General features: G+C 41.4%; 1 protein-coding gene across 3 annotated transcripts in view; it reads right to left on the bottom strand.

The window, feature by feature from the left end:
• Positions 1 to 79: 79 nt before the first annotated feature.
• The window catches only part of LRRC8D (leucine rich repeat containing 8 VRAC subunit D), a 46314-nt gene continuing 25910 nt past the window's right edge, over positions 80 to 20483 (bottom strand). For all 3 annotated transcript variants that reach the window (XM_065741343.1, XM_065741350.1, XM_065741359.1), the window contains one exon: positions 80 to 3761. In XM_065741343.1, the coding sequence (XP_065597415.1) occupies positions 1189 to 3759 (2571 nt within the window). In that variant the 5' untranslated portion in view covers positions 3760 to 3761 and the 3' untranslated portion in view covers positions 80 to 1188. The remainder of the gene's footprint in view (positions 3762 to 20483) is intronic.

The following is a 20483-nucleotide window of genomic DNA, read 5'->3' as shown; positions in this document are numbered from 1 at the left end:
TAAAAAACAGAAAAACAAAACAAAACAAAACAAAAAAAAAATCACCAAAACCAACCAAACAAAAAAATCCCACGCTCACTGCTGTCTGCTTTTTTCTTTATTTGATCAGTTATCTGGCACACATTTAGGGATTTCTAACAGTGCATAAATGTTCAAAAATATCAAATTACTGGGGCTGGGGTAAGGGTATCCTACAGTTAAAGTCTATGCATGGAAGATACGCTACAATAGGCGCTAAAGCTAAATCATGTTTGGGTAAATTCTAAGTCTCTGTCACTAGTCTGGAAAATAGAGCAGACAACCCCAATCCTATGCAAGGGCTGTGAAACAAAACAATCACTGACTCTTGTAAAACATCTAGAGTTTCCCAGATGGAAACTCTGAAGAGGAGCAAAACACCAGCAATAAAGTCACCTGCTGTTTAATGACTCTCAAAAGTTATCGTACAGAACAGTTCGAAATCAAACTATCCCCAACTTGAAAGGCCAGTGGCACTACTCTCCCTTCTACCACCCCCTGCTGTTTGGGACAAAGGAGTCTTACTGAAGCTGGGGTTGAGGAGCTGTAGAACAGTACAAGTCCTTGCAGCTCTGAAGCAGTCATACTATGTCAGAGACAAACCTCATCCAAAACCATGAGGCCTTGAGAATGAAGAATGAGGGCAGACACATCTGGCCCCATGCAAACCACATACCTTAGTGCAGGAAAATGGTGGCTTCATTTGCTGAGAATGGCTAAACACTAACAACACACCAACATGCGTTTCAAGTGCTGTTAGAACCATCCCATATACAACACTTATCTTTGTTTTTCCTCCCATAATGCACTAAATAATTCCAGACCTTAAAGAATAACTTGCATAGTAAGAAAAGGTCATCAATTTAATCATTTACTTTAAGCAGGCAAGCAAATTTGTAAACATTCAAAAGCGGCAGCATCCAAGTTACAAACAATTTAAGGAAAAAAGAATTGAGATTATTAAGGTTGGTTTTTTTTTTATCCTCTCAAAAATCTTGGAAATAATTTTTTAAAACACTGCAAACATTGAACACTCGGTTACATCTCATAATCCCACTAGTAGTCTTGCCTTCCAAGGATTCTGCTTTCTAAAAACGCATGGTCTCACAATAGCCACACTTTTTAGCATTTTCTGTTCGGAAGTTAGCTGCTTGAGCATTTCACCTCAGCTTAAATCCCATTAGCAAAGGGAATGCTTGTGTCTTGGTTCAGTACCTCTTTAACTTCCAAGGGCAAAGTGTCAAAGAGGTGATCTTCCACAACAAGCCCACTTTTCCTGAGAAGCTGACACTGCCCCAGCGTGGCTGGCAGACGGTCTAAGCAGTTTCCCTTCAGTTCCAGATGAGTCAGCTGCAACAACTGACCAACTTTATCTGGGATTGAGGTAATACAGTTTTGTCCCAGACTCAAAGTCCTCAATTTAACACATTTAAACAACTGTTTTGGCAAAACGTCGACTTTGTTTCCTGTGATGTGAAAATGCTGCAGATTTTGAAGCAAACTAATTTCCACTGGAATCATTGCAATTGAGTTGTAGCTTACATCTAAACATCTAAGTTTCTGTAAACTGAACACTGCAGCTGGTAAGGATTCGAGTTTGTTATTGGAGAGGTAAAGAGACTCTAAGTTCTTTACGTGGGTAATGGAGGAAGGAATGTTGACTATTTTATTGTGCCACAGCTTTAAACAAGTCAATCTTTTTAAATGCTGGAAACTGATGATTTCTTCAATTGTGCGTATGCTATTTGATTTTAAATCCAGTTCCTGTAAGTTGGAGAGGCTGAAGATGGCATGGGGAATTCTCTCCAGTTCACAGTTCTGCAGTTCCAACTCTGCAACATTCATCATCTTCTTAAGGCTATTCAGTACCACGAGCTTAGTGCCGTCATTATGAATGACCAGCTTTGTCAGATGCGGTGCCACATCTGTGATATTGGGGGGGATTTTGGTCAAATTGCTCTTCACATGGAGAATTTTAAGGTGTCTCAACTCTCTGAGAGACTCCAGTCCTATCATTTTATTGTTTTCAGAGTTCAAGTTGCCTATCAAGTACAATTCACGGAGGTTTTTGAGCAAATACACCCACGCAGGAATTTCTGCGACATCTGTGAATTTTACATAAAGGCATCTCAAATGGTCCCGGAGGAAGCTGAAGGCAGTCTGCTCGACCTTTGCAGGGCAGTGGCACAGATGAAGCTCCTGAAGATTTATCATCTGGGAGATTTTTGCTGGGATTTTTGCTTCGGGAATCAGCTCCAGTTTTAACACATCCAGATCCGTCAGATCAAAGACTGCATCAGGGACCCCCGACAGCATGAAAAGGTGCAGCTCTTGTTTATCCTGGGCGTTGCGGGAAACGTGTTGCCGCAGCTTTTCAAAAGTCCACTCGTGGTTTAAGCTAATTTCACGTAGTTTGTTCTCACTTACCTCCGACAAGAAGACACCAAACCTTTTAGAGTAAAGCTGGTCGTACTGATCCACCATATGCAAAAGAAACGCAAAGTCATTTTTGACATCAGGAATATCACTGAAACTACTCTCTTCTCTAACCTTTTCAAAGGAATATTCTTTTAAGGGTATTCGGAACAGCCAGAAGAGCGTGTAGAGGCAGATAAAACCGTAGACACAAATGAGAGAAATATAGCTGATAAGCAGCTTCTTCAACATGTAAGCCATGTTGTGCGTACATTCAAACTGCGTGTAGCCAATCAGGTGTTCCACTTTCGGGTTGCAGATGTGTTCAAAACTAATGGTGTTGACAAAGTTTGCAGTATAGCAGAGAATAAATATGAACTTGATAGTCTTGATGACAGTCTGGCCAACGTAGAGTTTGTAAATCAGATCACTGTCCTCCACGTGAGCCCGGAACTTACGGACCTTCTCAAACAGTGCTTTGGCTTGTTCTCCATCTTTTTTATCTAAAATAGTGACACTGGGAACTTCAATCATCGGCTTGTCAGCTGAAAATTTGAAGCCAGACTTTGTTATCATAGGGGTGCTGGCACTTGGGCTTCCTTCATCGCTGCTAGTGGAAACGTACTTGGGCAAGGACTGGGCACCAGTCAACCTCTGTTTGTTCTCCTCAGAGTCCTCACATGCTGTTTCAGACAGTGCTTTTGTAGTCCAGGGGGACTCAAAGCACTTCCCTAATATGGAAACAAAATGCTCAATTTTTGAGCAGGTCTTGGGATACTTGAACCAAAAATTGCTACTGACTATTAAAATAATGGTATGGATGAGAACAAGATAGGGAAAATACTTCGAATACCAAGGAAGAGCCAAATGATAACACATCTGGTTAATAAATACATATTGCTGAAAATCCAAATTTGTTTTACGGCCTAAAGAATCCTTCTGCTCCCTCTTTAGCTCCTGACCTGATTCAGTGGGTTGATACTGAGGAGAGGTAGCTCTGCTCAGAGGTACATCAGGTGTTACAGTGGGGGCACTTCCATAGGAAACCGTTCTCATTGACGCTTCTTCTCCTTGACCAGTGGTTGTTTCAACAGTGGTAAAGTCAGCCTTCCCTGATGTGCTGGGTTGTGCTTTTGAATTTATAGTAGATTGCAAAACTGGCAAGCAGACCACCTGGTCTTTGGTCAGTTGCATGGTTCCAGCAAAAATGGCAACCATTAACATAACGACCGCTAGATAATCCATAAATACATCCCACCATGGTTTCAAGATACGATAGGTTGGCTGGATGTCATTGAGCGATGCAACTTCTGCAAGGGTAAACATTCCTACAAGAAAACAAAAATGAAAACAGTGAGCAGGTTGTTTTACCACTTGAAAAACAATCACAACATGACATACAAGTCTTCAAGAAATTCAAGTTTTCATTATATTTGGTGAGGTATCACGCATTGTCTTTTGTTTCACTCAATAGGGTTCTCTCAAAATATATGTACGGAAACAACTCATTATTTAAGCATCAAAACAGGAAGATCCTCACTTCAGGCCAGATGTCATTTATTGAGCTTTCCCTCTTCACAGTACGAGCACCAAGGCCTGCTCTATACAACTGAAATATCTAAAAGATGTGTAGCTGATAACGTATTAACAACAATCAAAAAACTGACAACGTTGCATAACATCTGATTCTGTAAAAATGACTGTTAGAGTCTTTGAAAACGTGAAATTCACCATTGGCTGTTTTTGTAGTTTCTTGTACTGAAACAAAGTAGATAGCATTTTTTAGATGCTTGCACATTGCTCATGACTTGCACAGCACATTTTAGGTCTCTTGTACCATTATGAGCAAGGCCTCTCACTTCTTTTTGTCTAACCTTAAGTACCACCACACAAGAGAACATCTCGCCATTACTATATGAAAACCAGGTACTTTTTTTTTTTTAGCATGCTATTTAGGATGTTTTATACTGAGAAAGCTAAGACATATTTACTGGATCAAATAGTACTGTATACAAATATTTTTTTCCCCAATCAATGAATCACAGCACGGCTTGGATTGAAAGGAAACTTAAAGATCAGCTAATTCCAACCCCCTGCCACGAGCAGGGCTGCCACCCAGCAGATCAGGCTGCCCAGGGCCCCATCTAGCCTGGTCCTGAGCACTGCCAGGGATGGAGCACCCACAGCTACTGAGGGCAGTTGTGCCAGAGCCTCACCACTCACTGAGTGAAAAGATTTTCTCTTAATGTCTAATGCAAATCTCCTCTCTTCTAGTTAAGAGAAAAACAATATCCTTAACTTTACAGGGAAAATATTTATTTTTATATCATTATCACAGTGTGGTGATGGTGAACTTTGGTACCACAGGAGCACAGGTTGTAGGTTTCCACTTCAATGTGAATGTTCATACTGTGAGGCAAAAAGCTTGAAAACAGCTTGCTTTGCTTTTCGTTTTGACGAAGTCTAGAGGATTAAACTTATCAGCTTACAAAGAAAAGGAAAAAAAAAGCATCCTGTGCAAGCAGGACATGGTAAAATCATCATTTTAATTGTTGAACTCATAATCCAAATTTACCACTTCTAAAGTAAAATAGGCAGCTTGTATTCAACACATGGAGTGAGGAAGGATGAGACACTATCACCCTCAGCCTGTGTCCTTTTGGTTGAGAGAACTGAGCAAGGCACAAGATTACAGCAGACAGCATAAAGAAGCATCAGATTCATTCCTTATAACTTGCTGTACACCAGTTTGTACAGACCTGCACTATACAAACCCTATACAATACCGTCACTGGCCACAAATACACAACATGATGGTTTTATTATTTCTATCACACATTTCTCATTGTTACAGACCCCAGCAAGGAGCTCACGATGTAGGTATCACCTCAATCACAGGGTAGAATCCAGTCCCCCCGTTCTCCTCCCACAAACTTTTACTGGTTTGTGCACCTGCACAGTGTGGGTCTTGGTGAAGGCAGCCACAGAGGGGAGAGCTCCACCGCACCGCAGTATGTGCTCACTGCGTGGTGGGAAGTCATGTCCCAGTTGCTCAAAAAAAGGGCAGACAGAACTTCCAGATCTCTCTGCTTTGTTTTCCACTGGGAAAATGAATATCCAATGCTCCTCCCTCACCAACATAAATTGCTGGGGTATTGTAATGCCCCCTGCAGCACAACTTTCCTCACTCTTGCCCCTGCAGCTGCTGAAGGGAGTGCTGAAGGAATACAGAGCGGCAACAGCTTGCAGCTGTCACAGTTTCACCCTCCCTGCATAACGATAGCTACAAATTCCTGTTTGCATTCACCTCACCCACTGCTTACCTAGATGGAGTCACAGCAGGACTGCTTGGCCCAGAACTGCTACCCAGAACATTCAGGTAACAACGCCAGTGTGTGAAAGAACAGCAGAAGCCATTTATGTTAATGTGAACAGACATATCATTTATGTTAATGTGAACAGACATTTCGAAGGGCCCTCCTTGCTCCAAAGGCACAATCGCTGCCTGCCCAGGACAGGTGAACCCAAACAGCCACTTCTTCCTGCATGGATGCTTTTATAATGCAAGCTGTTCAAAAGAGATGCTCTGCGATCTCAGGCTGCTTTCCCTGTGGGCTCATCCACCTTGCCATCTACAGGAAATTCCCCTTCACTCAGTTCCTAATGCATCAACATGAGAATGCAGTGCCAAACACTGAGAGGAACAGTCATGCCTGCTGGCTACAGGAACTCCTCTCACCAAATGAAAATGATTTTTTGTTTCCACCATGAGAACATCTGTAGTGCTTAAAGCACTACAATCCAACCACTGCACCTCTGTCTGCTCCGAGCAGCCAAAGCAATGAAGAAAAAAGAAAGTACAAAGCATTTTCAGCTACGATTAGTAAGAACTGCAATAGTAATTTAAAAAAGCTAAAGCTAAAAGTCACCTCTGTCAGACCTCCGTTGTACATGTACAGCACAAAACTGTTTAAAAAAAAAAGTAAGGAAATCCAAAAGAGCTTCTGCCATCCTCTTTGTGAGGCCGTAGCTAGCATGATGTAACACAAGCTTTGCACTCAGAAGCACCATATCCGTTGCTCTGAGCATGTATTCTCTTTCAAGTTACTGATACCCACAGATTAACTATTTTGGCAGAGATCTGCAATTACAAAAGACATTACAAATCCTATGTAGTAACTTTGTACATCACAGAAAAGACATAAAGCATTCTGTAGTTATCAAAATCAACTCTGGGAACTGAAAACTGGTTTCTCTCCACACATCTAAATAGCCATGTGCTCCAAGCCTTTAAAAACAAAATGCAAACTGTAAGCCTACACACAGTCCGAAGGCAATTTCTGACTGACAAGCTGTAAATAACTTTGTTATTTTCTCTCTTGAATCCATCATTACATTTATCAATCTTTGATTTTGCAACAATACAAACCACAAAAGTTAATTTTTGTTCTACACTTGCAGATGCCCAGGAAAAGTCAAAATATTAAGAGGTACTCAGAACAATGGATCCAAAACAGTACAAAGTTTTGGGGCTTTTCTTATGCCAACACTAAATTTAGACTATTTTAAGTTTTTATTACCCATTCTTAAGACTTACTGACTGGAATATACCTTGGATTTGATATGAAGTATTTTCACTCCTGATTTTTACCTCCTTTCATGGGTGCCACGTTGTGGCTGGGGTTTCACAACCAGCCATAGGGATGGCATAGCTAAGTAAGAACCACACAGTTGGAAATCTCAGCCTGTGGATGACTGCATGAGCTGTGATTCACTGTCCTGTGTCTTCTCCCCTCAAGGCTACTGTGGGCTCCATTCACAACATCAGTGCAAAAACTGTAAGCAGGCAACTCATTAAGTACTATGCAAATGAAATGTCTGATTTTTCACAGTAAAAACGCATCCTTGTGACTCAGAAGGCATCAAACAGACCTTAAGCATCAGCAGAAACAAAGATCTAGACCCAAATTGTGGTTCCTGGAGAGAAGTTTCCCAATATGCAATGTAGGGACATAGTCTCCTTTTAAAATAGCACATTAGTTCAGTATTAGTAAGAACAAATTTTAACTCAAGCCTGTCACAGCATGAAATGCAGGGCTGCACAGCTACACAAAATAAGGAAGACCTCTAATTTAAGCAAAATAATATTTTCTCCCAAGCCCTTTGTCTCCAGTTCTGTAACCTGGATGACTCTCTAGGATAACACCAGCTTCCCCTAGCTCCAGATCCAACACCTCCAGCCAGACACTGGGGCGTTTCTCTCAAGAAAATATTTATTTGATATAAGCTAATATAACCACTCTAAATGCAACTGCTTCTTGCTAACTCCCAAGGAGGAAAAATAAATTCTCCAAGCAGAGAAACACTATCTCCCTTTCCAATGCTAAAAGGATATTGAGCTCTGAAACGAAAACCACCTTGTTTAGTTTGGAATTATATACATGTACTCTAGAAAGAAGCAACTGCAATGAGAACTGACAATCACAACACTATTTTCAAAGTTACATGCTAAGTTAAATTAGCAAGGGTGACAATTAAGTTCTTAAGTCAGACTTTCTTTAGTCTTAAGGAAAAGATAGAATAGAGCTCAGAATGTGATTAACCTGTTGAATTATTCAAACTTATTTCAGATTATAAAATCTGAAATACAAAGTGAATGTATTGGGGTTATTTCCTAAGAAATATTCCTGCTTAAATACAGAATTTAGAGGAAAAGGAAGCAGCAGATTGGTATGTCACTCTAATGTTTATTTACATCCTACTTCTTCCTGTAGTTACTGATAAAACTTCATCTGTTTGACCCTGAATTCACTGGCCCTCCTGTTTTAAGAGTATATTTAAAGTTAAAGCAAATTCAAAGTTAAAACAAACAAATAAAAACAGAATCACAACACATGAACCACTTGTTTCACTCTCAGGTTCCCAAGACTCTGAACAAGAGCACATTGTCTCAAGGAACAAGAAGATTCTTGAATGAGCCTTGTCACTGTAACTGGTCAAGAATTCCTTAAAAAGAATAATAAAAAAATAACAAAACAAAACCAACACATTTCTAGTTGCAAAGGAAAAATAGTGCCCTGTCCAAAATCATTTGCTTCCTTCCCACAGGAAATTTTGGAGAAGAAAGGTTTTCCCACAACTTAAAGGCTTTACTTTCTTGCTTTTGATCAAGTCACCATAGATATCCACTTATTTCCTCTGTATATTTTACTCTCTTCCTATCAACCATTCCTACTTCCTTTGCTTTTCTACTTCTGCAGTATCCTATGAAGACAGCCAGTTGGGCCTGGATGCGCTGTGAACGCAGCATGAACTGCCCCCAGCCAGGGGCAAGGAGCATCAGCCAATCCACAGACAAGCTGCAACCACCACGATGGCACAATCCTGTCTTTGCATCTCACCGAGACAAGTGGAAGGAGCCCCAGGGTCTTCACAAAGTAATGCCTCACACAAGGAACTAAACAAATGTATCCTGCACATACAGACACACACAGCATCTGCCCTGCTTAGCCTGATCCTGAGATTAAGAGAAGTTTAAAATGAACAGGAAGAGGTTTCACCAAGACACCAGTAGGCATTCAACTGAGAGTAACCGAGGGATACAGTATCTACAACTGCAGCTGGGGATACTACAATTCCCACCCAGGTCTGCAGCGCTTTGTTCTACCTGACAGGAATCAAGTTCCAAAGCCAGCATCAGGCATAACTGTGGCTACAGCTTCTCTTCTCTTTGTAAGCATCTTGGGAAGCAAACTCCGAAATTCAGTTAGGGATGGGTTGGTGCACCAAGTTCCTCTGTTCCCAGAAAAGTCCAATAAGCATTCCACAACACGCATACTTTTAAAGACCTGCTTTCCTACTATGCAAAATCTTTTGCTGTTTCTTCAGGGATTTAAGGTATTCCAGAGTAAATGTAGCATCAGAATACCAGGACTACAGTGCAGTTTATGGCATTGGATACTTCCCAATGAGTGCTTATGCCTTCGGAAGATCAAAAACAGACTCCACATGAAGAAACTGTCATGAAAAAGATTTATTTTTTTTCCGCCAGAAAATTAGACTGATGGGAATTCATCCTCACCATGACTTCCTTACAGCCACTGCTTAAAACATCTGACAGTAACTGAATCCACCAGTTTTAGATCAATTTGCAAGATCTGGGTTGGTTTATTTTTGTTCGGCTACCACCTGACTTGAGCATACTGTTGTTGTTTTGCCCTATTTTACACTTTAGGCTAAGCAAATTGCTATGGGAAGAGTTATGTGATTTTCTTAAAAGTAATAGAAGTTTGACCCAAAGGTAGAACTTCAGAGACGATGTACCCCAAGATGCATTGCGTGCATCATTAGTGATAACTGAATAAGGAGAATGCAACAAAGGCAAAGGAGATTTCCAAAAAAAGAATGAGAGACTCACATTGCCTTTTAAATGTATGAACGTACATGCATGGAAGAATATGTTGCTGTTATTTGATACCTGTATAATTAAGGAGAAGGATGGATTAGCACCATTCAAACACACTGAGACACAAAAGAACAAGAATATTCACCACCAGTGCAACCCCCCCACTCCTCCACCCCACTGCCCAAATTGCACAATTATAACTTTGGACTCTGCCTGAAAAATAACATATAATCCCTCTGATATAGACTGTAAATAAATTCCCCAACTGGAAATCACCTTTATGTAAAATATTGACCAGATTGACAGTAATTCAGTAAGTGAACAAGTAACAAAACACAATTCCTCTCAGGCTGCACATAGACACGTTAAGCTTCAATAAGCTGGAGACAAAGACAAGATTCTCACTTTATGGAACTACGGTCAAATTAGTACCTGTTGACAAAAATATGGGGTTTTTTAAATTATTTTTTTTTTAAATCTTCAAAAAATTCTGCCATTCAAAGCTGCTTGTATAATACTCTAACCTACTTTTGGATGCTGCTATTTAAGTGTTTACACTCAATCTTCCCTGTTTATCAGCTCTTTGGAAGTCTAGTGCTATACATCACTCCTACACAGATGGTTTTGTAATCAACATGGTATTTAAAAAGCAGTATTAGCAGCCATTATTTCCCTAACAATAAACTCTCAAATCCCACCTCAGTCTTTCCTTGCTATAAATCACCAGGTCTGTTTAAGGATGACTTTCAAGACAGAAGTCCAACTCTGCATTGCTGAGTAGTTCCTAAAAGCACCCAAAATCCATTAACGCAATTAAGTTGGCAATTGCCACATGTGAGTTCCGTTTCCACGGAGCACAGAATATGAACCACTTCCCATTCAGCCTGCTGTGCTATTCCTCTTTTATGAGAGGGGCTGCTCTGACCAAATTGCAAGCTTGAGTTTTTCGTCACATTTATCCCAAGGCTTCAGGATGCAGAGCAGGGAGCTCAGCCTCTTTCAGAATATGACTAGTCAGTTTCTGACCTTGAAAAGCTCAGAGAGATCCCAAGGTGAATGTCCAGCAACACTAAGCTCCTTGCTCACACATTAGTAGTATCAGAAACCACAACGAGCCTGAGAGAGAAGCCAGGAAATGAGCAGACAATGAGAGTGGTCCTCAAGCATCTCTCTGCATAGCCAGTGAAGAGCTTGCTACAACAAAATGCGATACAGCTCAGACAACCACTTGCACTCTTAGCATTCTACAACAAGCCACCTAGCAGGGCAATGGGTAGGAATCCAGTAGAACTGACTGATGGAGGCTCAACCCAGCAGGAAAACATGCTTCTCATGTCTGCAAGCAACAGCCCGTGAGCGCACAGAACTTTGATAGACAATTTCTTCTCTCATGGAGAACATGAATATTCTTCAGTACACAACTGTCTACAGAAACCTTAGAGCAGAGTAATAAATGGACCTTGAGATGAAGATGAAACTGTGCCTCAGCATAGCTGCACACACCCGCCCCAAACCTAGCTTGCTTGCTAGAAGCACACTATACTGTGCTAGAAGCACAATACACAATATAAAAGTGATACTAGGAATTTAGCAAGATGCAAAAGCAAAAAGCACATCTGGTCATTCCACCCTCCTTTTACCCAAGGCAGATACATTACTAGTGAGCAAAACAGTGACAGAAAGGCTGCGATCAAACTTGAAAAAGCATTTTCTCTTTCACCTAAGCAGCCTTGAGCAAGAACAGTGAGCTTCCTATCTCAGGCCACAGAGTTCCTAACACATACCCAAGCTGGTAATCCCAACAAGACAGGTTAACTTGTGCGAGCAAAACTCAGCTTAACGCAAAGCACTTCTACTCAAACACAACTGGAAGTTGTTGATTTAACTCATGCCTATATGGACATAAAACATAACAGTTACACCACACACGGCTGCTTGCACTTCAGTGTTAAATGTTTAATTCCTTTGTCCTTTCAAAATCTGATGTTTCTGCAGTGCTTTCCTGACCACCATCAGAAGAGCAGGAAAACAGCAAACATCTGGTGCTTCTACTGGCCAGAGCACTTTGGGAGTTCATCAAGATGCAGAAAATACACCAAAATAAAAGCACATCTGGTGATTCCCTTCCTCCATACTGCTTGTAATCACACAATAAAAAATAAATAAAAAATAAAATAAAGTCATTAGAAGAATTGGGAGAGAAAAAGACAAAAAAATATAACGAAATTTTATTTTATTTTTAGCTTAGAAATCTGAAAGACAAAACAACTCAATACGTTGTTTGCTATACATATATCCTCGTGGCTACCAAGGTTCTTATATAAAATTGCTTGATGTCAGGTAGAAACAGCACTCTGTGACTCATGCAATTACTCTGAAAAATATTATTTTCTGATCTATAGCCACACACACTGCCAGTCTGCCTCATCTTGTTCTGGATTTCAATAGGAACTGAGGCAACTTCAAAAGCTGTAAGAAATTAAACTTGGCATTGAGTTACTCCTTCGGTGATTTTAAGCCACAGTCTGTGAAGATACAAATCTTACTACAGAAGGTATTAGTACCTTTAACTACACACCCAAAACATGCAGAAGGAATAGGAAGGAATGTCTACTAAAGAAAACACGACGCATAACTGATGTTCACATTGCTGTAGGCTTTAAAAGTCCCTCTTCAGAGAGGAGCAGCCCCTCCACCCTAACTCACAGCACTCAGGAGTCCAGGTTTACTTGGTTTCCAAACCACATTTCCATCAGAATGTAAGCAGGTTTACTGAGTAACTAACACCAGTTATTTTCAATGAATACTTTCCTTCTTTTTACTTCTAACGGATGTGCCAGCGACCTTGTCCTGGAACATTTACAGCACCTTCATGGAGATCCACAGCCAAGAGCAGACAAAAAGTTCCTTTAACGAAAGCACGGGGTCCATTGTTCCCTACCTGAGCTGGTTCATCTCTGCAGACAGGACAGCAAACACTGTGACTCCCACCGGTTTACATATTAAACAGAAGTTTCATATATAATTTGCACACACATGAAATACTGCTGTTAAAGTGACCACAGTAGCACTCTCATTAGGTACAATTTATGTAGGAGAGGATAATACTTAAAAAAAAAAAAAAGACAAAAAAAAAAAAAAACCAAAACAAAGGCAAATTAAAACACACACAAAAAAGCACCCAGTGACACAAAAAGCTGCAGGTAACACCAGACTACTCGCATATCACAGTTTCTCTGCTCCTGCCAATATCTGTACGAAGGTGCGCCAGAACAGCTCAGAACCAGGATACGAAAGTACATTTAACAGGACAAAATTCAAACTATGCTCCTACTTAAACATCATGCAGCTTCTTCTCAACCCTGGGAGAAGCAACTTCCTCACTCAAGTCAAGGACTGTAAAGCCACCTCACAGAAAGTACTCCAAACAACCGCTGCACAGTCTCTGATCCCCCTCTGCCTCCCACCCTGTGTCCCCCCCGTCTCCTAGGCAGACATCCAACAGCAGCAGACAGGCTGCTCCTTCCCTACCTGCTGTTTATCAAGCAAATAAATCTATGCTTCAGATGTACCAGTCAGATAGGTAACAACGGTGATTCCTCACTTAAGAACTTCTGTTCTGTGACTTATTAATGTCTCCACATTCCTGCCAAGCTTCCAAGAGCTGAAACTTCAGTGGTCTCATGCCTGCACAAAATGCCTTCTGCTCAAGCGTTTATCCTCCAGTGAATTTAAGATTACTATATTTCTTTTCTCTCATCTAAACTTAAGCTCCTTTCTGTAAGAGGTAAGCTATTTACTTAAGTCCATTCAGTCCCATAATTGTTCAGTTCAGGGTGTGTACTTCAATCTCAGTACTTAAGCATAAAAAAAGGAATTACACTACCACACATCAGCTGGAGGCTGTCACTTGGAAATTCTGCTAATGGATTCAGATCACCTCCTTTCTTTTTGTGACGGATTTTCTTACAATCCCATTCTAAACGTTGCATTAAAAACAGAAAGAAATGTTCCAAAGGACTTGAAGATTGTCTTTCCTGAGACTGCAGCATACCTTCAAGCAAGCTTCCAGCTCTGCAAAAGGGTTTAGTGAAGCTCAATTTTGTTGCCTGCTGCCAATCACCAGCACCAACACATCCATTCAGCCTCCAATTTAAATATTTACTATTGCTAAGTTTATATTATGGTTTGACCCAAATGCTCCAGCTGGAACTGTAATCTCTGCACCGAGGCTCTCCAGCAGTGAGTGGGCAGACAACCCTTGCCCCAGAAGTCTTACAATCTAAAAGTGATTATTTGTTAGGCAATGACAATCACATTCAAGGCTGTAAAAGCAAGAAAACAAGAACCATCAGGCTTCCAGAAAAAGACAAAAAGTAGAATAACAATGTTATTAAAAATGAAGTCAAATTTAATATTTAATGCACTATGTTTGAAAAGGCTTAACATTATTAATCTGTTTACAACATTTCGCTATACTTAGCCACCCTCCTTTCTACTGGTTTGAGGATGATGCTATCTCAAGAAAAAGGCATTAAGTACAACAACTCTTGAAACCTACCTTTATCAGTTGCTTCTGCTGTATCAAGGACAATGAAACTTTGAGAATGTACTTCAGTTTAACTCAAATAACCAAAATAGAAATACAGAAAGGAGAATGTGATTCCAGATAATCTACGGGTAAATCTCACTCCTGCTCCACCCTGACACCCAGCTACCTGCTCTGCCCAGCACAAGTGAAAGCACAAACTACATGCCCCCTCGAAAAGATGCCCCAGCTCAACTGCTGCTTCTTTTCTGGTCCTTAGCACCTTGCCACCATTCCTGCAGCTGTGACCATGTGCACACAATAACCTTCACAGCCATCCAGTTGCACTCCATCCCACCAACTGGCTCCTATGACTGATGTGCAAGCTAGTTGGCTGGCCAAATGGGCAAATCAGGTCACAGATGTATGTGGCTCTTCATTTTCTACAGGCAATGCTTCCCCCTCACCCCAGGTGCTCAGCTCCAGAGCTAGTTTTGGCAAGTTACTCATCCTTTAAAACAGCACAACTGCCGCTCCCCAGCTGCTCTCGAAATGAAAGGGAAGTAGTCCTCTTACTGGAGGAAAACACATTAGTCAGCTTTTGTTGTTGTCACTGTTTCCATACACAGCCAAACCAGGTAACTTTCTCAGCAGGCCCAGGAGGTTCCGAGCAAGCTTGAGTATGCAGCAAGGCACGCTCACCATGCAGCATTAGCATCACATTGAGCTGGGAGAAAGATTCTCTTCTTATAAATTGTCTTCTAGCCCTTCCATCAGCATACCAAGATTTCAGAAAGCAGGGGAAAGGCAGAAAGCCTGTGCTTGCACAAGTACCTCACTGCTGATCTCGGAGTGCTGACTCTGACTGTGCCTCCCACCAGGCATAATGCAAGGACTCCGCAGAGAGGTGCCACCAGCTCCTTGCTGGTCTTGTGTCCTGTGTAAGGTGACAACTTGGGACTTGTCCTAAAAAAAACTGCTCCATAACTTCCAGCAGTATTTCCATGTGCCATAGAATCACAGGATATCCCAAGCTGGAAGGCATCCATAAGAATCACATCCAACTCCTGGCTCCATCCAAACTTCAAACCTTATGTCTGAGAGCATTGTCCAAATGCTTCCTGAATTCTGGCAGTTGATGCCACGACCACTGCCCTGTGGAATCTGTCCCAGTGCCCAACAGCCCTGGTGGAGTTGAAGAACCTTTTACTAGCATGCAGCCTGACCCTCCCCTGATGCAGCTCTGTGCCACAGGCACACACAGTCCTACCTACACAATACTCCCTAAGTGGTGGGGTGGCACAGCCTCATACTTCACTTAGTACAAGGTATCCTGGAGGGAACCTGCAGCTATCAGGAGACACACAGGGGTTACTTCAGCGCTGTTTGCATTTGAAATCAGTAACTCAACAAAAAGTAAACACCAAATGGCCACAAGGTACCCATACAGCGACCCCAATCACACCATTCAAGTAGCCTTAGATATCACCAGATCTATTTCTTAACCTTGACTGGCACTGTTTTAGCAGGAATCTAGTGAAGAACATCAGGACAAACAGCCAGCTGCTTTATTTGTGTGCTCCTGTTACCTCCTCTGCACATCTGGATGGCTGCCTGTGAAAGCGGGTGTACTGCAGTAATACACACATGACTAGATTCCCATAAACCATCACTGCCAGATCAAACGATGAGCAAAACCATCCATTTCATTTATTCCAAAGTTCTGCAACAACTTGTCTTTGACCAAGAATAAATACATATGGAAAAAAAGATGTATATATACACACACACACCCGTTGCTCCGAAAGTAATGCCTCCTATTTATTTCCACGGAAACTACAACAAAGAGTACAAGAACGTGGTTTGATACAGGAAATTCTCAGCTACAAGACATTATTTTTCAACATAGTTACCACCATTAACTATACATCTTTGCCAGCAATGAACAAGAACTTGAATGCTGTGTTCATAAAAATCAGCACCAGCGGAAGTGACCCACTGTTTCACAGCTGCTATGCCAGCATCATTGCTGAGAAAAGGTTGCCCACACAGCCTATCCCTCATGAGCCTGAACAGATGTAAGCCAGAGGGCACCAAATCCAGACTATGTGGTGGGTGTGATAGGACAATACAGACAAGACAGGCAACGTGCTCTGTGCTCCTCAAACTAATGTGGAGCCTGGCATTACTGTGTTGCAAAGAAAAGGTTGCCTTCTTATCTGACTTGACACTGGAAGTTTGAGACTTCACCTTGTTCAGTATTGTGATGTAGCAGTCAGAGTTGATGGTTTATCCATGTTCCAGGAAATCCAGAAGGATCATCCCTTTCCTATCCCAAAAGACAGTACATATCACTTTACTCACTGAGACCCTCTGTCTTGAACTTCTTCAGGGAATTCACACATCACCACTCCATGGACTGCCATTTTAAAGCTGCCAGCTTGTAGTGGTGATACCACATCTCAACACCAGTAATGGTGCAATCCAAGAAACTGTCACATTCAGCCTCATATTGGCTCAATAGGGCCTGTCACACTTGCACCCAGTATTCTTCCTGTTTCTGTGTGAGCGTTTGTGGGACCCAACTGGTGCAAACTTTGCAATATTCCAATGTTGTCACTATCATTTCCAGTGTACTGAAGCCAACATTTAGCTCCATACACAGTTCCCTGGTTGTAATCTACTGATTCACACGGATGGGGTGATCAAGATGCTCTTCATTTTGTAGCATGACAGCTAGGCACAGCCACCGAGAACATGGCTTGTCTTTTACACTGCTGTCACCCCTGCTGAAATGCAACACTCACTGCCTCACTGCACTCCTATTCACTGTTTAGTCTCTATAAGAGTTCAGTAAGCATCAAGGAATGTCAGCGGGTGCCATTTTTCCCACATGGAAGAACTCAATTACATACCTTTGTTTCATGCACACTTCCATGTCAGATGACATTTTGTCAGAGTGCCCCTCTTCTGCCATCTGCCACATGGTAACAACATGCAATGTGATACTGGCAGGAAATTTCAACCTCTACTGCAAGCTGCAGGGTTTTTTTGCACATGGACACAGCCACACTCATGTTCAATGTGAGCTGCTTGTAGACCACAAGGCCTTTACAGGAATATCAAAGTTAGATTTTGTTCACCACATACAAGCAGACACAATATGGCTGCTATTTTTGGTTTGAAGTTGATAAAGGGAAAAGCCAGTCCAACAGCTGGTTATCAGTCAAACACGCATCTTTCTTTAGGTTTAATGGGAAGTTGAAGCCTTGTCCCAAAACAGGGCTAGTGGCTGGCTGCGTTGCTTGCTCTGACATGAGTATCAGAATTACTGTTGGTTTAAAACATTATTTATGTAACAGATCTTTATGGCAATCCTCTTCCTGACTCATGAGGTGCGTCCTCTCTCTGTCTCATCATACCAAGCATCAGATGCTGCTACCTTTCACAATAATTGCATTGTATGCTCTGTGCTCCTTATCCAACCCCTTTTACAGGGCTCAGCCCTGGGTCTCAGTCAGAGTTCCTTTGAAATCAAACTAAAAATTTTAACTTTTAAACAAATATCTAGGCTCTGCTACCACTTAAGACTTACACTGTATGGAAGATTCAATTTCTTATTCTGTATCAAGGCCTTACATTGTGCAATCCAAGTATCCTGCCTCCAAAAGATTACAGCCCAAAAGTACAATTGAACTGCACCAGATTTCACACTGCGTAACATGTCAGGATGATTGAGGAAGACAATAGTTTCAAGCTTGACTGACTGTAAAAGAAAGAACCTTAAGGTCTATGCCATGGGCAAGAAACAAAATTGATTTATCTTCTACATTCTGACCACGGGAAAAGTCACAAATTAAGACATTCAAAAAGAGCTTGCAAGTACTAGCAGTGTGCTTGAATTGCTCCTTATCACGTGATTCTGTTTCATGAAGTTCTTCAGAAAAGACATCACTGCAGGACATAACCTAGCAGAAAATTCTGCTACTTATACACACACACACACACACTTTACAACTGGAAACTCTTCCTCAGATCCATATGTTCCCCATGGTTCAAAAGTAAGCCTGTAACAGTGCTCACTCACTCCACCCACACCATTACCCTTTTATCTAGCTATGTGAGACACTGCATATATTTTTCAGTAAGCACAAGGGCCTCATGGCTTTCCAAGCAGAGAGCATAGCTGAGGTTTCCACTTTTGCTTAATCTGAGAATAAGAGCTCTTAGACCACTGCATAGGGTTATGTGCTGAAGCAGGCCACGGTTACTGATGCTTGCTTTGTCAAATTAACATAGATTTTAATAAAGTTTTACTTCCATCCCTATAAGGAGAAGATACAATTGGCTGTATACGTACCAGAAAATGTACAAACAAAATGAGTAATTGTGAAGTAGCTTCAAAACAAAACAAAACCCCCACCAAAAGTCAGAATTCTCATGGAGGTAAAGGCCAACAGACTTAGACTACAGGATCTTAGTTATATAAATAAGAGTAATAATGCTATAGTGAGTCATTTATTAAGGAATCTTTACTGCCTTCAGTCAGTACACACACAAAGTGTGATGATGGCACATTTGAAATTAGCCAGTTACATACAATGACTTCTTTCTTCCGAGTTGCTGTTTGTGAATAGCTGCAATTTGAACAGAGATCTGAATAAAAATACTTCTACCCCCTCACTGTCTAACACAGAATCAAAATGAAAGTTCTATTGCAGTGAGCAAAAGCATAGGCTTAACCTTTAAAAAAAAAAATCAAGCTCTCAATGTTAAGCTTGCATTTTAGCTTTACAATTAGCAGCCCTATAACTCTATTGAGGAAGGCAAAGGTCAGCAAGGGACCGTCAGCATAAACTCAGATTCTCCCATTACACCCAGGCTACAGCTGCCAGCCTGCCCTAAGACAGCTGTCACTGTCAAAACCACAACAGACCGCAGGTTTGTTCCTCCAGCTCCTACACAAGGTCTCCCAGCCAAATGTAACACCATCTCACCCATCAACACAGGCCAAACTATTTCTTCCTAGTAATTTAAGTCACTGAAAACCACATGGTATGCTAGAAACCAACATGGCCAACGTATAGTAGCAAAGTACAGTTATTTCCCCTTAAATTAAAACCAAGGGATTTCTAGTGTTTTCTTTCTTCTAATACACAAAATCAAAGTGCCAGAAGCACGTTCCTTGGCTGAAGCCCAAAGAGCACTTAAAAGTCTCGATTTTCAAGATGTCTTAGACTACATAACTTATTTCATTACTTCCTGCTCACAAACAAAATACAAAAGCAAATTCAGCCTCCTCTGTGATCTCCTTCGACTCTTGGAACTCCTGTGGGCTGACAAGAACACCAAGAACCATGAATATCGCTCGTCTTTGTCATTAACTGAATATCTTTAATTTACAATTACACACTATAAAATACATGCACACACAAATGGCTCTTGGATCCAGCCATCTTTCCAGTTAGCAAACGATGCAATTTATGCAGTCATCACAGACCAGATCAGACCAGTGACACTGTAAGACATCACGCAAGCAATACAATACCATGTACTGAACAACTACTGAAAATCCATTTAACAAATAAAATCCATCTCATAAAAAAAATCCCACAGGAGTCTTTTGCTCCAGCATATCATTTGTGCTGTAGACTTGGCATTTCAAAATATTTAGCGCTTTCTGCAACAAAGAATTTAACTTGTGTCAGAGTGACTGCATGCAGGGAGAAATGCAGCCTTCAAGAGCCACAAAACATCACACTCAGCCCCTGATTCTTGATGCAGCACTTCAGAGTATCTATGACTTCAACACCATTCCAGCTTCCCTACTTGATTGCTTTAACAGAGGAGTACCATTCCAAGCTAGACAGGCAGCCTAAGGAGGTATCACTACTGAACTGTTCATTTCATCCTTGCACTTTCTGTCAAAGAAAGTCCCCTCATGGATCCCGTATTCGACCAGGAACGGCACGACCACAAAATAACCATTCCTGCCTGGGAGGACAGAGAGGCTGGAGGGTTTGATGTCCTGCATTTGCTGAAATGGTAAACCCTTACAAGGCATTATACCTGTGCCTATACCTGCCTGACAAGGTTTTTCTGCCCATTATTAGCTAC

The sequence above is a fragment of the Cyrtonyx montezumae genome, unplaced genomic scaffold, assembly GCF_038088225.1.
Source record: "Cyrtonyx montezumae isolate F1298 unplaced genomic scaffold, pur_monq_1.0 scaffold_1, whole genome shotgun sequence".
Classification (NCBI taxonomy): domain Eukaryota; kingdom Metazoa; phylum Chordata; class Aves; order Galliformes; family Odontophoridae; genus Cyrtonyx; species Cyrtonyx montezumae.
Note: the sequence above shows the minus strand (reverse complement) of the source record. Positions and strands in the feature narration are given on the sequence as shown.